At 45.3% G+C, this 17400-nt stretch overlaps 1 protein-coding gene across 1 annotated transcript in view; it reads right to left on the minus strand.

The window, feature by feature from the left end:
• Positions 1 to 17400, minus strand: part of LOC119421956 (multidrug resistance-associated protein 1-like) — a 217184-nt gene that overhangs the window by 16922 nt on the left and 182862 nt on the right. Inside the window, exons 28-30 of the mRNA XM_037689314.1 lie at positions 10211 to 10369; positions 4521 to 4687; positions 2471 to 2665 (exon numbers count right to left, since the gene is read on the minus strand). Of these exons, the coding sequence (XP_037545242.1) occupies positions 2471 to 2665; positions 4521 to 4687; positions 10211 to 10369 (521 nt within the window). The remainder of the gene's footprint in view (positions 1 to 2470; positions 2666 to 4520; positions 4688 to 10210; positions 10370 to 17400) is intronic.

The raw sequence follows: 17400 nt of genomic DNA on the forward strand, positions 1-17400 counted from the left end.
ATGGCGTGATCCTCCAGGAAGCACTTCAACTGGGACTCGACTATTTTCTCCAGTACTTTAGAAACAAATGGGAGTTTGGAGACAGGCCGGTAGTTGGAAACGACTGAGGGGTCAAGGTTTGTTTTTTTTCAGGAGAGGCTGGACAGCAGCATGTTTAAAGGATTTTGGCACCACGCCTGTGGATAAACTACTGTTTACTATGGCAAGAATGGACGGACCTAGAGTTGGAAACACCTCCTTTAGTAGTCGAGGGGGGACCACATCAAAGAGGGAGCCAGAAGGTTTCAAGTTGCACATGACCTGCTCTAGAGAAGATAGAGTGATGGGTTCAAAATGGTCAAAAGGAGCTACAGATTGAGGTGGGATGGATGGGTCATGAGTTGGAGGGGAAATGAGAGCCCTGGTGGTCGCAATTTATTCCGAAAAGAAATGTAAGAAGTTGTCGCACAGCTCAGTCGAGGCTTCCAGAGGTGATGGTTCAGTGAGGTGGAGAGTAATTGAGTTTTGAGTAATCAACAAGGCTGAGAGTTTTTAAAGGCCTCAGGAATCTTTTGCAGGTGTTTAGAGTTACGTCGTTGATTCAGATGGTTAGGTTAATAGCTTGTTTAGAGAACCTTTTCATGATATGCTAATTTTTTGGACAGGCATTTTGGGTTTTCATGAGCTGTATGCCATAATCATCAGTATTAAAACAATTAAAGACCTGAAATATTTCAGTTGGTGTGCAATGAATCTGAAATAGATGAAAGTTTAATTTTTATCATTATATTATGGAAAATAATGACCTTTATCACAATATGCTAATTTTTTGAGAAGGACCTGTAAGTCCCCGGGGCTCAATGGGATTAACCTGTCTAAATAAAAGTTGAATGAATGAATGAACAGTAGTAGTCAAGTCATTTGGAAGTTCTTTTTTAACCACACAGAGCCTATAACAGCTCCTCTCTGAATTTCTCACAACATTCTTCCTTCTTCAGCTTCCACCATTTGATCTTCTCTGATTTTACTCTTTTTCTCTTCTTCACAACAAGTCATTCTACACACAACCATCCGATGCTGTCTGGTCACGCTCTCTCCTGCCACAACCTTACAGTCTCCAATCTCCCTCAGGTTTCCTCTTCTACACAGAATGTAGTCGACATGCTTACTCCTGCCTCCACTCTTATAGGTCACTCTATGTTCCTCCCTCTTGTGGAAAAATGTGTTGACTACAGCCATTTCCATTCTCTTGGCAAAATCCACCTCCATCTGGCCTTCCAGGTTTCTTTCCTTGACAACAAACCTACCCATCACTTCCTCATCGCCTCTGTTTCCTTCACCAACATGTCCATTCAGGTCTGCTTCGATCACCACTTTCTTCTCCCTGGGAATACTCTCTATCACTTCATCCAGATCCTTTCAAAAATGATCTTTCTCCTCCACACCACATCCAACCTGTGGAGCATAACCACTGACAATGTTTAGCATCAGACCTTTCAGCTTCCTTCAGCTCCTTTCTGCTAAATTTGGCTATTTTTTGTTTTATAGCTACAAGGTAAATTTTAACGTTTTTACTTCTATTTTGTTGTTGGTGTTTATTTAATGTGTTGCTTTGTTGCCTTTCGTACTTCTTTCAACCATTTTATGCTAATTTGAACCTTTATTTATTTTCAGCTACCCCCCCAATTTCAGCTTATTTGCCTTTTCAGCTCCTTTTTGTTAATGTCATCTTTTTTTCTGCTCATTTCAGATTTTTTTTGGTAATCTATTCAGCCTCTCTGTCTATTTCTGCCAATTTCAGCTCTATTAATTTTTATAACATATCTTAGTTCTTGAGGTGAGTTGGAGACACCCATGACAACTCTATTTGAGAGAATTTTGTCACACAAATTTCTTGAACATGTTCAAAACTCATGCAACCTGACTGCGAGCCTCTGATTCCACAGCGGGAAGTTACAAACATTTTGAGACGTTTTAGAGACGCCTTTGTGAATGCCGTTCACTGGGCTGTGTCATTACCAGTACTAAGATAATGATGTTACTACTTACAGGTGTTGCACTGCAGTCGATTCTGAGGTCAAAACAGGTGGGTTCACACAGAGACTATTGGACACTTCCATCATTCACAGGTGGACCCTATTTAACTAATTATGTGGCATATGACTGGGGCTTTAAAGCTATGGGTGAATATATATGCAATATATATGGTTTTATGTATTTTTTAGAAATAATCATTAATCTGGAATATTTCACATAAGTGCATCATTTTTAATCAAATTAAAAATCTATTTAAATTACAGACTGTAGGGCAGCAATAAAGAAAGTGTACTTGTGGGTGGGCACTTTTCCAACCCCCTTGTTTTTGTATTAAATTGGTAAATTGTCAGTTTTGTAACTCCTTGAACCTGACCTGTAATTATTCACTGTTTAAACCGGACCGTCGACACATTCTGGCAGTAGGAACTGGAGCAGTGTTTGTGACTGGACCCACCTTGTGTAGTCCATGATGGTGTTGAGGCGATGAGCTATAGTGAGGACGGTGCAGTCTTCAAACTGGGAGCGTATTGTGGACTGGATCAGGTTGTCTGTCTCCATGTCTACAGCAGCAGTGGCTTCATCTAGTACCAGGACCTTTGTCTTCCTCAGAAGAGCTCGAGCCAGACACAGCAGCTGCCGCTGACCCACACTGAGGGAACACAAATTCTTCAAACAAACAGGCTTACCATCACTCAGATTATTAACTCTTCAGTCCAAATCCAAAAAAGTTCAATCTGGTCCTCTGGACATTCAAAAAAATCAAAAAACAAAAAGCAAAAAAATGTAAACGTTTCATCTCTCATCCGAGAAACTTCCTCAGTCTGAGGAAAAACGAAAAGTTTCTACATTTTTTTGCTCTGTTTTGTTTTTTTGAATGTCCAGAGGACCAGATTGAACTTTTTTGGATTTTTCTATCTGGATTATTGAGCATGCATCACGATATCTTGAGTCCAAACACTCAGGATTCAGTTGTTAGAGCAGACTTTCAAGTTTGACTGAAAATTTGAAAGTGAAAACCTTGAAATTGAGTTGTTGTGGTGGCGCACAGAAAGTGCAGCAGCTTCTCATGCTCCTGGGTTTAAGCCTTATTTTACGTCCTACGAGGCTGTTTTAGGCACTGGTTCAGTGCTGGATTCACAGCTCAGGTACAGCTCAACCAAGCTGATAGTCATCAGAGACAGTTCAGTTGAGTTCTGAAATCCGCACTCGGCAGACAGCAGCTCCTGAGGACAACGGAATGGCGTAGCAGTATGGTGCAGTGAGGGTGAGGAGCAACGGTCAGGAGGAGGAGGGGGAAGTGAGGGGTGTGCTGGCCCTGGCTAGAAAGAACCACTGATTCCTACTCTCTTTCTGACCAATGTCTGCTCACTGGATAACAAAGTGGACTTTCAGCCGGTCAAAGCAGATGGCCGCTTGTCCTGAGCCTGGTTCTGCTGGAGGTTTCTTCCTTTTAAAAGGGAGTTTTTCCTTTCCACTGTTACCACTGTGCTTGCTCAGGATGGGAGACTGCAACAAAGCCAAGATTCAACTTGTCTGCTGGCCTCCTTAGATAGAGAACTTTACTAATTGGCTTTTATGTATGTGAATATTTCTGTTAAGTGCCCTGAGACAACTTCGTTGTGATTTGGCGCTATATAAATAAACCGAACTGAACTGAACTTGATACATCGGAGCATGAGTGTTTCTACAGAGATGAAGAACTATGCTGTTCTTTGCCTAACGGAAACCTGGCTTAACAACAACATGCCGGACTCAGCCTTCCAGATCAACGGTCTTCAGTTATTCCGAGCAGATTGTGACCATTGGTCGGGAATAACACTGGGGGGGGGGGGGGGGGGGGGACTTTGTGTGTTCATGAATGAAGGAAGTTGCAGTGAGCTGGACTTGGAGCTCTGTCCTGAGGAGCTATTGTTGTGTGGGAGAGCGTTCTCTGCACCTGCATCACCTTGTGGCACGGCAGAGGGAGGCTGCAACTGTGGGGAGCAGCTTTCCCACGACCTCGGACATCATGATGCAGGGGGAAGGCGCTCCGCATCATGGAGGACTCCACTCATCCTGCACAGTCTGTTCCAGCCCCCCCCTCCCCTCAAACAGGCGGCTGAGGAGCATTCAGAGCAGCTGTCAGACTGCTGAACTCAAGCTGCACTTAATTCAGCCTCATCTTATATTTTTTTTAACTTTATATACACGCGCACGCACGTGTATGTATATGTGTATATGTATGTATATTTATACTCTTGTATTTATTTGTTAGTTGTTAGGCTTCTTGATTTTGGACCTGAGTCTGAATTTCGTACCATAAACATGCAAATGTAACTGGTATGACAATAAAAAAAAATCCTTGAATCCTCTACGATTGTTGACAAAAAAAGTTTTGTGAATGCAGTGCTTCAGCGATGATCATGTTCACAATCAATTATGAAAAGTTTTGTCACAAGATTTTGTGACGTTTAGGTAAATGTGGATTTTGGTGTTGTGTGGAGTTGTGTTTAAAGCAGCTGTACCTGAGATTCTCTCCTCCTTCACTACACTCATGGCTGAGTTGGCCAGGCAGACCTGACACAAAGCTCTTGAGATGAGAGAACTCCAGAGCTTTCCATATGTCCTCATCAGAATAAAAGTCAAACGGATCCAAGTTCATCCTCAAAGAGCCTGAGAACAGCACGGGGTCCTGAGGACAGAAAGGACACTCAGGTCAGTGCAAAATGTTCTGTAAAGCAGAGGTCACTGACAATGTTCCCTCTAATTTTTCATGCGTTTGGGCAAGCACACAAGTTCCCCGAGTGCACTGAGGACCACTGTGAGCAACAACAGATGTGAACGCTGTGGTCTCACACAAGTACCACACCTGTTCAAAACCTGGGATCATAGCAAGTTACATGACTTATTAAAATAATCAAATTACAGCAGCAATTTCCATTAGTTTACTTTTAATAGAAGTGATATGGCCCATTTCAAATGAAAAATACAATAATCTTGTTATGTGTAGTATGTTAAATGTGAGGGTCCTGCTTTGGAAGATGTTTAACAACGTGGTGGCCATTGGCATCAGAACCATTTGTAATGTGGGGGTGACACACTGGTGGGGGAGGTCTGGGAGTCTTCCCCCAGAAAATTTTGAATAAAGTAGATGCCATTTCCTGCATTCTGCTGTATTTTAACTGGTTGTTTAACATCTAGTTTTACCTACACAAGTAACACTTGATTCAATAAATATTTTAGAGTTAATAGTACAACAAGAAGTAGCCTGACCAACAGCTCTCCTTGTGTGAATAGCATGCATCCTAGCCACAGTCTAAGAAAAACAATGTAGCCTAAGTTAAGTTTTAGGAAAAAATCATTATGAAATGATAATAATAATAATCACTCCTTACTAATGGTCTATCATAAAGCAATATGATTATCATCCATCATGTTTATTAATAACTTAAAATACCTAATTAAAACTCCAGTAGTGGGCTAGGTCTGCTGTAACCTTACCCAGTTGCAGGTATGCAGGCACTCAGGTATGAACAACATTCAGGAATTGTTTCTACAAGAACATTATCAAATATTTTACGTGAACAGTATGATTGCTTCGCCCACACATCAACTCTACAGTTTTCGGGCAGACGGATTTCAGAAGGTTTCTCCAATATTGTAGAGATTTTTAGCTTTAGCAATTAAAAGGGAACACTCAAAAGATGCTTCTGTGGCTCTGTGCAAATCACTACCTGCTCTTCAAAGGCTTTCTGATGTCGACTGCTTGTTCCTCAAAGTAATCCTGACTTTCACCATCACCAATAGTAATAACAACGCCTGTTCTAAACTAGGGAAAAATGTTCTTGTGTTGTTAGACAAATGATTCCTTTGTGTGTTTTTACACATTTAAACATTCACAACTGCATATGCTTACGTTTATGTTATATATTTAATAAACGTGAGCTTAACCAAGAGCAACGATAACTCCCTGCCTCTGTTCTGTTCAGCCACCATACATGTGATGGTAGCGTACATTTAGTTAATACGCATGCGCGTGCAATGCGCAGTTTGCAATAAGCCCATTACGTGCAGAGGAGCCGTCTGATCATCCTACACTGCAACATACAACCAAAAAAGTAAGTCAGATAAATTGTTTTGGTGCAAAGTACACATGGTATTATTGTGTATTTACACAATTTACAGTGTGCAATGCATTTTCTGAACCATAAGTAAATAGTTTTGGTGACGTTTTGCATGTAATATGTGCGTGACTTCAGGTGGAGCGAAAACTCAGTTTGTTTACGTGCGAACAGTGCAAGCGAAGTTAGTCCGAGCTTTGTGAATTTAATTTAAACAATATAAGGACAATATAATCATTCTGCTGCATGCTGCAGACAAGGGAGGGATGGAGGACGAGCTGAAGAAGTGGCTGCGGATTACTTCTACAAGCATATTTAGCTTCATCTACTAGCATATCATGGTGAAGCAATGAACAACCTGAAAACAACCTGAAAAGGCTGAATGCAGAGGTGCACACCGTGCTGGAAGCCAGGAACATTGCCTTCAGGTCTGGAAACTCAGAGGAGCTGAGTAGGACAAGAAAAGAGCTGGTTGCTGGTATTAAGAAGGCCAAGGGCAAATATGCACAGAGGATCGAGGGTCAATTCATCTCACAAGACCCTCGGAGCATGTGGAGGGGCATTAAGTGCATAACAGATTATAAAGGAAGAAGCGAACAATGCCCCAAAGACCCATCTCTGCCTGATGCCCTCAACAAGTTCTATACATGCTTTGAAGACCCGAACAGACCACCCAGCACCAGACTCACCTCACCACCGGATGAAGAGCATCTCAGCGTGACCTCAGCCAAAGTAAGGAGTACTTTCAGGAGGATTAATCCGTACAAAGCAACTGGCCCAGACAACATCCCCGAAAAAGTGTTGAAGGAATGTGCCGATCAGCTCTGCGAGGTGCTGGCAGACATCTTTAACACTTCACTTACCCTGGAGACAGTTCCCACCTGCCTGAAGACTGCCACCATCATCCCAGTCCCAAAAAGCTCTACAGTGACTTGTCTGAATGACTATCGGCCAGTGGCCCTCACCCCGATAGTTGCTAAATGCTTAAAAAATTGGTCATGACTCACATCAAAATAACCATCAACATCAACGAGAACCCTCATCAGTATGCATACCGTGAGAACCGATCAACAGAGGATGCTATCTCTTCTGTGGTCCACACTGCGCTCAACCACCTGGAGCAGAAAAACTCTTACGTCCGTATGCTCTTTGTGGACTTCACATCCGCCTTCAACACCATGATACCCCAAAACCTGATGGACAAACCATCCACACTAGGACTAAGCCCCTCCATTTGCAACTGGGTACTAGACTTCTTAACAAACAGACCACAGTTAGTGAGGATCCACAACTACTCCTCCTCCACCATAACCCACAGCACTGGCTCTCCTCAGGGATGTGTGTTGAACCCCCTCCTGTTTACTCTGCTCACGTATGATTGTGCAGCTACCCATCCAGGCTGTCACATTTTAAAGTTTTTCAGATGACACAGCGGTGGTGGGATGTATCACAAACAATGATGAGTCCAGCTACAGGCAAGAGATGGAACACCTGGAGAGCTGGTGCAAAGAGAATAACCTTCACATCAATGTGAAAAAGACAAAGGAGATGATTGTGGACTTCAGAAGGAACAAAAACAACTACACCCCCCTGAACATAAAGAGGATCTGCGGTGGAAGTGGTCTCCAGCTACAAGTACTTGGGTGTACACATGAATGACAACCTCAGCTGGAGCAACAACACTACCAGCCTGATCAAGAAAGCTCATCAGAGACTCTACTTCCTCAGGCGACTGAGATGAGCTGGTCTGGGAAGCTCAGTCCTCACCTCCTTCTACAGGTGTGCAGTGGAGAACATCCTGTGCTCCAGCATCAACGTGTGGCATGGAGGCTGCACAGCTGCAGACAGAAAAGCTTTGCAGAGAGTGGTGAAGGCTGCACAGAAGACTGTCGGAGTCAGCCTCCCCACCATCACAGACATCTACACCTCCAGATGCAGGAAGAGGGCTACCTACATCATGAAGGACCTCAATCACCCAGCACACACACTTTTTGCCCCACTTCCCTCAGGAAGGAGGTTGAGGAGCATTAAGTGTAGAACCACTAGACTGAGGAACAGCTTCTACCCTGAGGCTGTTAGACTCATGAATCTCTAACTAGTATAATCACTGTGAAAAACCACATCATGTTGCTGCTGATCGGTTTCATTGTTGATGTGTTCATGCATGCACATCCGCTCACACAGACTCATGTTCATGTTTGTGCTGATGTTCAATGTTTTTATGTTATGAGTGCTTAGTGTATATTTAGTTTATGTTTTTCTTAGTTCATATCTTAGATGTTATTACTGTTTTTCTTATACATTTTATTGTTGGATGTAACTGGGACCCTGTGTACATAATTTCGCTCCACCACATGTACCACATGAGGTGCGACTGACAATAAAGAATCTCTGACTCTGATACAGCTGTTAATAAGTAAGTGTATGATGGCCTAACAGGTTAAATAATAACTCAGGGTGTCATACAGCTGTTAAACTGCTAGTCATGGTGTCATACAGCTGTTAATATTCATTCAACCTTTATTTAGACAGGTTAATCCCATTGAGCCTCGAGGACTCATTTACAAGAGAGACCTCATTTCAACAATAACAAAGTATATGATTATTTGACAGGTTAACTGCTACGTCATGGTGTGATATGGCTAATTAAATAGAAGCATATGGTGATCTCACAGCGGATAGACGCAGCCGCCAGTTTGCGCTACATGTATAGCGATCTGATGATGTATGCTGACCTAACAGCTATGGCTGTCAGTTTGTGCTATAGCCATCAGTTTGTGCTACGCGTATGGCGGCCTGACGACGTATGGTGGCCGAACAGAACACCTCTCAGGCAGCTGCGCTCACAGATATCATAAACGATAGATCCCGCATTGGCTGCAGCGGCGCAGGAAATTCGGCCACCATCTTGGAGCGGTCGTCATTTGGTTAAAGCAGAAGAGCAGATATTTCAGCACTTCGCAGCTTATTCCTGTTCAAATCGACGGACTGTTGACATCAGGTCTCGGGGAATAACTTTTCACAAGTAAGATGAACATATTATCGTTAGTATTTTGTGATTAGAATATTACTGTGCTGTATTTATGTCCACCAGCTGATGTTATGTTCAGTGTAACACGGTGTTCAGCTGCAATGAAGCTAACTGAGATCTGACGACAGGAACATTTTTCAAACAAGCGTACTCACAATTTCAGTAGCTTTGGTTAATTATCATTATCAACCGATATGCATCAGAATTGGAGTTTTGTTTAAGTTCTAGGATATAAAAAAATAAAAATAGGGAGAATATAGGAAATATAAAATAATATTTACCTCCTTTGTACAATGTTTTTGTGTAGACACAAATCTCCTGTTTTCATTTTGAAGGTTTCCCAAAGAAAAAGATGTGAGGAAGAGGTGGAAGTATGTTTGAGGAAGATTCATCTGTGCAGTGAGGATTTTAAACTGGAGGATTTTGATAAAACTGGTCAGATTGTCCCTTGTAGCTCCTTCAAACTTAGTTTGCACGTAGCGCCGAAACTTCAGAAGATGCTGATTGGCTGGAATGAAAGTTCTCCTGTGATTTCATTAGTTGAAATTTTTACCTCTTTGTAAACTTCTGTTGTTGCTACATGTGTCCGTCCTCCACTCTGCACGCATCTTTCAGCTGCTGCATACAGATAGCACAGACCGCTGTGCTCAGGCTGACAGTTTATTATAAAACGGGAGATAACCTTGTGGCCAGTTCAGCTGCGCAGCATAGATTTTCTTGTGCACAGAGAATGTGTGAGCAGTGCACAATTGCGCAGGCACATAGCTTAGAGGGAACATTGGTTACTGACCAGAAAAGAAAAATGAGCACTTCTGCTTGTGCCTGTTCCCTGCATTTGACTCAATCATTATTTTTGATGTACCAGCAATATACATACTACATACCTGTGGGAAAGTTGTTTTAAATGAAACAGGTTTGTGACACAAAGAAAATAGCGTGCCACCACCATAAAGGAATGAGCGTGAACATGTGAATTTCTCCAGTGATGGCTAAGGTTAGGACTCATGATGTAATGATTTTCTACTGATAAAGTGTAACTGATCTGCATCCTCGCTGCACCAACCTGAGGTATGATGGTGATTCTGGAGCGAAGCTCATGGAGGCCAAGTTTAGCAATGTCCACTCCATCAATGAGGATGTGTCCCTCTGCCGCCTCAATGATCCGGAACAGACCAAGAGTCAAGGAGGATTTGCCTGCACCGGTGCGTCCCACGATCCCAACCTGTCAGGAAGCAGTAGCTCAGTTACAAACCCATCTAACAACTAGGAAAAGGCAGATTATCAGTTTCCACTAAACCATCAATTTATATTTTTCTTTATAAACTACCAGAGATAATTCATTATTTTCTCTATGGTCATATGGAGCTACCTGTTTTTCCGAGCCGTCAATCCTTTGTGTTCAGTAGTTGAGGACAGAATTCCTCTAAACCTTTATGCTTGTTAACAAAAGACATCATCGGTTGGTTGCCATTTTATTCAGTGGATCATTGCTTGTCTATTATAGGAGTGGAACCCCTTTCTCTTTTTAAGGTAACTTTGTATTGAAACAAACATTTGCAACAAGTTACAAGAGTTGTTAGAAGGTGAAAATAATACTCTTACAGTGTGGGAGGCAGAGTACACCCTGGACAGGTCGCAAGTCCATCACAAGACAAACAGCCATATGTTATGTGCTCACCCTCACCTATAATGTAGTTACCATTTTTTAAAAAGTTATCAATTTCCTTATCTCATTTTTACTCATACTGTGCTTTCATTTATATACTTTTACACACTATACACTGCACTTTTTAATATTCTCACTCATACATGATAAGTATATATTTGGGCAGTGGGGAAACAGTGTCTTGCTAAAGGACACTTCAGCACACTTCTGGAGCTGGGGACAAAATCCCTGACCCTCAGATCGAAGGACAACGATTCTACCCACTGGGCCAAGCCACCAAAGCGTTGGTTACGTACTGTAACCCCAGATTCTATGAGTATAGGTGTAGCCCTTTAAGGCTGTCGCTTAGAGGGTTTTATCCCGTCATGCGAAGCATCGCACTGAAAAATTTAGTCCACGCCCACCTGCTGTGTGGGCCCCACCTGGTCCGAATAAATTACGTTAAGAGCGGGTAATCGGCTCCCAAATAGCTTTTTCTTCAGCCACTTAGGAGCCTGTGAGGCCCGACGCTTGAAGGGCTACGTCTATACTCATAGAATCTGGGGTTACAGTACGTAACCAACGTTCTATTTCGTATAGGCTTCGCCCTTTAAGGCTGTCGCTTAGTGGGTTAAGGGCAAAGCAGATGTGGTCCTCGCCTCACTGGGTCCATTCGAACACCGTATGAAGCGGAAGCTTTCCCAAAAACGTCTTGTCACTCAGCTCTCCATGTGCGTAATTACGCGTTGCGTATTTATGCGTACCATGCACAGACGCATGCTGTGTAGTCATGCGTTCTGAATGCACGAACGCCCTGGAAACGTTTCAACGGGGGGGAGAAATGCTGAAAGGAGCCATGAACCAACCGGTTCATGGCTGAACAGTATGAACAGATTAATAATAACAAGTGAGCTGATTATTAATCAAATGAACTGATTGGTAACAATAGTCATGAACTGATTAATAACAACAGAACCAAAATAACAGTCACAACTTGTGACTGATAACATCTCACACTGTAATGCATGCAGACAGATGTGAGTTAAACGGGGTTCCATGAAACAACAATATTCATTCTGTTAAAACACTAAGGACAGAATGTGTAATGGAACGAGCCGTCACATCACGTAAAAAGAAACAAATAAATGAGCAGGGTGTTGACCACGTGGCCGCAGTGCAAATATCCTGCATTGTCATACCATTATGCAAAGCAGTCGAAGATGCGATACCTCTGGTTAAATGCGCCCTGAGGTTGTCAGGAGGGTCTAAATCTGATGATCTGTAGGCTTCAGAAATGGCCTCACACAGCCAGTGTGACAGGCGCTGGGTGGATAACGGGCGACCTGCAGATGCATCTCTATAATGCACAAACAAATGTTGAGTTTGACACATTGCAGCTGTGCTATGTAACACGTCATCGCCCGCACAGGGCAGAGAAGATGGAAAGATGCTTCTTTTTCTGATTGTGTGGGGGAAGGGGAAAAACTCCTCCAACGATATCACTCTTGATTTAAAAGAGCTCGTGATGTTTTAGGCATAAAGCTGGATTCGGTCTTAGATCAGCTGAGCTGCCATCAGCCTGATTCATGACGGAGCGACAAAGAGGGCAGATAAATCACTCACCTTCTTAGCAGATGTTAAAGCCAGCAGCAGGGCTGTTTTAAGAGACAAGAATTTAATTGGAACCTGATTCAGTGGCTCAAATGGAACTTGATCAGGGCCCACAGGACAAGCGTTAAATCCCACTGTGGAGAAAGTGGGCGGAAAAACAGGCCTGCGTCTCTGTACACCTTTTAAAAACATTTCATCAGCGGATGATTAAAAGCTGTTCTGTCTCCGAACCCTTCGTGACAGGAAGAGATGGCTGCAGCATACGTTTTAATCATGCTGAACGCCAAATTTCTATCCATTAGCTGTTGCAAAAAGGACAGCACGCCGTCTAGTGGACATGAGGTGGCCTCTACACCTTTCTCTGTACGCCTTTTAAAAAACGCTTCATCAGCGGATGATTAAAGGTTGTTCTGTCTCCGAAAACTTTGTGACAGGAAGAGATGGCAGCAGCATGTTTAATCGTGCTGAACGCCAAATTTCTGTCCATCAGCTGCTGCAGAAAAGACAGCACGTCGCCTAGTGGACATGAGGTGGCCTCTACACCTTCTCTGTACACCTTTTACAAAACGCTCTATCAGCGGATGATTAAAGGCTGTTCTGTCTCTGAAAACTTTGTGACAGGAAGAGATGGCTGCAGCATACGTTTAATCGTGCTGAACACCAAATTTCTGGCCATCAGCTGCTGCAGAAAAGACAGCACGTCGCCTAGTGGACATGAGGTGGCCTCTACACCTTCTCTGTACACCTTTTACAAAACGCTCTATCAGCGGATGATTAAAGGCTGTTCTGTCTCTGAAAACTTTGTGACAGGAAGAGATGGCTGCAGCATACGTTAATCATGCTGAATGACAAATTTCTGTCCATCAGCTGTTGCAGAAAAAAGACAGCACGTTGCCTAGTGGACATGAGGTAAATGGTAAATGGACTGTACTTATATAGCGCCTTTCTATCTTATTTCAAGATACTCAAAGTGCTTTCCACTACAATCTGTGTCCTCATTTACTCATTCATACAGCACACTACTAGATCTCTACAAAGCTAATTGAACAAATCATTATAAAGAGACTAATCAGTGATTTATCACATTCATACACTGATGGGACACACATCAGAGGCATTGAGGGGTTCAGTGTCTTGCCCAGGGACACTTCGACATGTGACTGCTGGTGGATTCAAACCCCCAACTCTCGCATTAGAGGAAGACTGCTATAACCACTCAGCCACAGCCGCCCCTACATGGGAGGTGGCCTTTACATCTTGTGGGAGACCATCCTCTCTAAGCGGATCCGCTCAGCGGCCAGAACCACAGGTGCTGGTCTATTTCTGGGTAACTCCTGATCGCTCCTCCCGCCTGGAGGAGAGCATCCTCCCTCCACGGCAGTTTCTACGGGCGCCCCGATTACAGGCGTCGTAGAACCAGAACCATGGTGCATTTGCACGCTCAGGTGCCACCAGGAGAACTGTCAATCCCTCCTCCTGAACTCGGTTCAGAAACCGTAATATCAGAGGAGGTGGGGGGAACGCGTAAAGAAGCATTTTGGGCCATGGGCTATGAGCAAACACGTCCACCCCCCAGCGGTGGTTCGTCTCGCGGGCTCAGTTAAGCCCAAAGTTGACACTGAGCGTTTCCTCATGTCGCAAACAGGTCTACGGCCGCTTTGCCAAATTTCTGCCACGTCTGGGCCATCTGACCAAAGTGGAGGGTCCACTCCCCATGACGCGGACCGCCCCCTGGACATCACATCTGTCTCTTGTACAGAATGTACACTGATGCACACTGCTCTGATGGAGAGCAGATTTTGGTGTGCCCAACACAGTACTTTTCTCGTAATGTGTAACATTTGGGCTGAGCGCACACCCCCCTGACAGTTTATGTAAGCAGCAGTAACCTTGTTGTCTGTGTGAATCAAAACATGTTGATTCTGTAGCACAGGAGCAAAGTGTTAAATCACATTCAGAACCATGCAACATTCCAGAATGTTTATATGAGCCGTTATGAGAAAGGCCACTGCGCCCCTACAGCTCAAGATAGGCATGTCACCCCCCAACCTGACACCGGTGCATCTGTGAAGACTGACACGTGACGTAGGTCTGCTGACGGGGGGCTCCCTCCGACAGAACCAGGGGGTTTCCCTGTGTCGGAGGTCTGCTCTCAAGGAGGAAGGAACAGTGATCGTCCGTCTATTTTTGCCTCACCAGATCCATGTGCTGATGAGCAAACCATCTCTGGAGACATCTCATGTGTGGTAAACCCAGTGGGCCACTGTGTGAGCTGACGATATTGTTCTTAACAGCTTTATGATGGAAAATATCTGTTATTACTCTGCCCGGTCTTATGTGGTGGAGCTGGACTTTTAGAGAGTCTATTCTCGTCTGTGATAAACGAATAAACGAGTTTAGCCCCACTCCCAGATAAAAATCGTCTGGGCCGGGAGAATCGAACTTTTCCAATTTATGGCGAAGCCCAGAATTAGCAGGTGTGACGTCAACACCTGAGCCTGTGCTGACATGTGAAGTGGTCTGCCCACGATCGCCTTGTTGAAAAACTGACAGGTCCACATCGGTCTTGTTCCTCCCGTCCGTTTGGAACCAGGAAGTAAACTGAGTAAAAACCCGTGTTTTCCTCTCTGTCGGGAACCCCTGGACTTTTGCCTTTAGGGATGAGACCTGGTCTGGTGATGACAGGACCGTCTCTAAAAACTCCTCTGAATGAAGGGGGTCGGGCTGCAAGTTGTAACATGTAACCCTTGCTATCAGCTTTGGCCATCAATGTCTGGCGAGCAAGCTCGCAGCCACTCCGCGTAACATCCGTGGAGTGGGCGCGCGTTTAGGTGGTGTGTCATGTTTTTATGGATGTCAGTCAATCCACCGCCTCAACCGCTGTCATGAGCCGCGGGAGTGTGTTCCGCGTGACCCACAGGTGAGGCTTCCTTGAAGGGGCTCTGAGCACGTCTGTGTGCTGCGCTCGGGCTGCGGTTCCACATTCATGTTTATGTGGACCGGCGTGTGTTGAGGAGAGGTGTGTGAAAACTGTTGACGCTGCAGGAGCGCGCGTTGACACCACTGTGGTGAGACACGTGTCGCTCCTGCCGAGAGCGAGATATGTTACTGGGCTCGTACAGCGATCTCACGTTTATGTTGACGTGAGCTGGCGAGTGCTGAGAAGCTGTGTGTGCGCCTTCATCAACGCAGCGCCGTATGGGTGAAGGCTGCTCGCGTCGCGGGAGCGTGTGTTGGCACAGCTTTGGTGAGGGGTGTGCAGCTTGGGCTGAAAAACGAGTTATTCCACTGAGACTCGTTGTGCGGGCCACATTCGCTTACGACTGTTGTGTCATGCGGGTGTCCGCCTTGTTTGGAGCGACGGCGATGGAAAAAACCTTTAAAGGCCACCAGCTCATTCGAGTGGAGGATGTGTGATGGAGCCGCCGTCAGGTCATCCGAGCTGACAGACTGGCAAAAAATAGACTTTCATCATTAAATGATGTTTTATTCCAAACACTCGTGTCATCTTCACACACATCCTCCGCAAAACCGTAATTTGAGTCATCTCCCCCTGAGCTCTGCGGTTTGTTGTCCTAGGGCACCACCTGTTGGCGATCCCCGGGAAAAGCTGAACTTCCGAATGCCGGGGATGTCTGATGGGCGGGGCTGGTGTAGCAGAGCAGGGAGGCGTTGTGCAACCGTGGAGCGTCTTGAAAATGATCCCTCGTTGATGAGGGCCCTCCAAAAAAAAAGCTTTCTGCAGCTCCTCCGAGAGGAAGGTGGAGTGATGGGCCAGGTGGACCTCTGGGAAACCTCATCCTCCAGCTGCGATGCGAGACCGGCAGACAACAAAGAGGCGCACTGGTTGAGGATGACGTCAGCTGCCTTGCAGAGGGAGCGTTACGTCTCCTCCCGCCTCTTGAACGTTGTACGCCAACAGCGTAACGTGTTGTTCGCTGCGGCCGCCTGGAACGCACGCTGGTGAGCTCGGTTGGAGAGCGACGTCAACGTCTGGTTATGCTTACCCGGAGGCGCAGGATGCTGGTCCAACCTGGACATCTTTGCTCCGAAAAAGCCTCTGTCAGGCTCAGCTCCAGGGGGACACTGAGGGAATTTCTGCTCGGTGAAACCCCTCCACTCTGGTGATGGGCACGGATGTGGGAACCGGCGCCCTATTCTACCAGGAACCGGCTGCGGCCTCGTCCCAGTAGGACGTCACTGCTGGGAAAACGAGGCCAGATGGGATCAGGATAGCGAGCCAGAGTGAAGCCCAGAAACCTTCCCGCTAGATCATCCGATCTGGCGGGGAAGGAAAGGGACGGAAAAAGTCCCTTCGTGTCAGCCGCCTCCTGGATCATGCCGGGCACCTCCAGAGGAGGGCACCGGTGGCTGGGAGCGGTATGGTTGCCAATGCAAAACAAGATGGGGGGGGTGGGGGGGGGGGTGAGCATTTTCTGGGCCTCCCTCCCCCGACCCTACTATGCTGTCCAGGAGGGAATGAGCAACGGGGGGCTGCTGCTGACGTCGCCTGTCCCGGAAGAAACATCCGATCCGCTTCGAGAGTTGGCGATAAGAGGAAAATTACAAGATGGCGTCATCCAGCGTGTAGCGACCTGGCACTGAGAAATACTCCTCGGTGCTTACCTTGAAACAAGACTGCTTGTCGAACTCACCGGGACGACAGGAGGTTGACGTGGCGTGACCACAGGCAGTCTTAACAAAGGTTGGTCATGCTAGACAAATTTCCTTCTTCGTTCTTCTGACAGTGCTATTAGCTTGCTTAAGAAAAATGGGAGCCGATTACCTGCTCTTAACGTAATTTATACGGACCGGTTGGGGCCCACACAGTAGGTGGGCGTGGACTAAATTTTTCAGTGCAATGCTTCGCATGACGGGATAAAACTCACTAAGCGACAGCCTTAAAGGGCGAAGCCTATACGAAATAGAACTGAGTACAGTAGTCCCTCATTTATCGCAGGGGATCCGTACCCTGAAGACCCACGATAAGTGAAAAA

This window comes from Nematolebias whitei, chromosome 15, assembly GCF_014905685.2.
Source record: "Nematolebias whitei isolate Nwh7 chromosome 15, NemWhi1, whole genome shotgun sequence".
Lineage (NCBI taxonomy): Eukaryota > Metazoa > Chordata > Actinopteri > Cyprinodontiformes > Rivulidae > Nematolebias > Nematolebias whitei.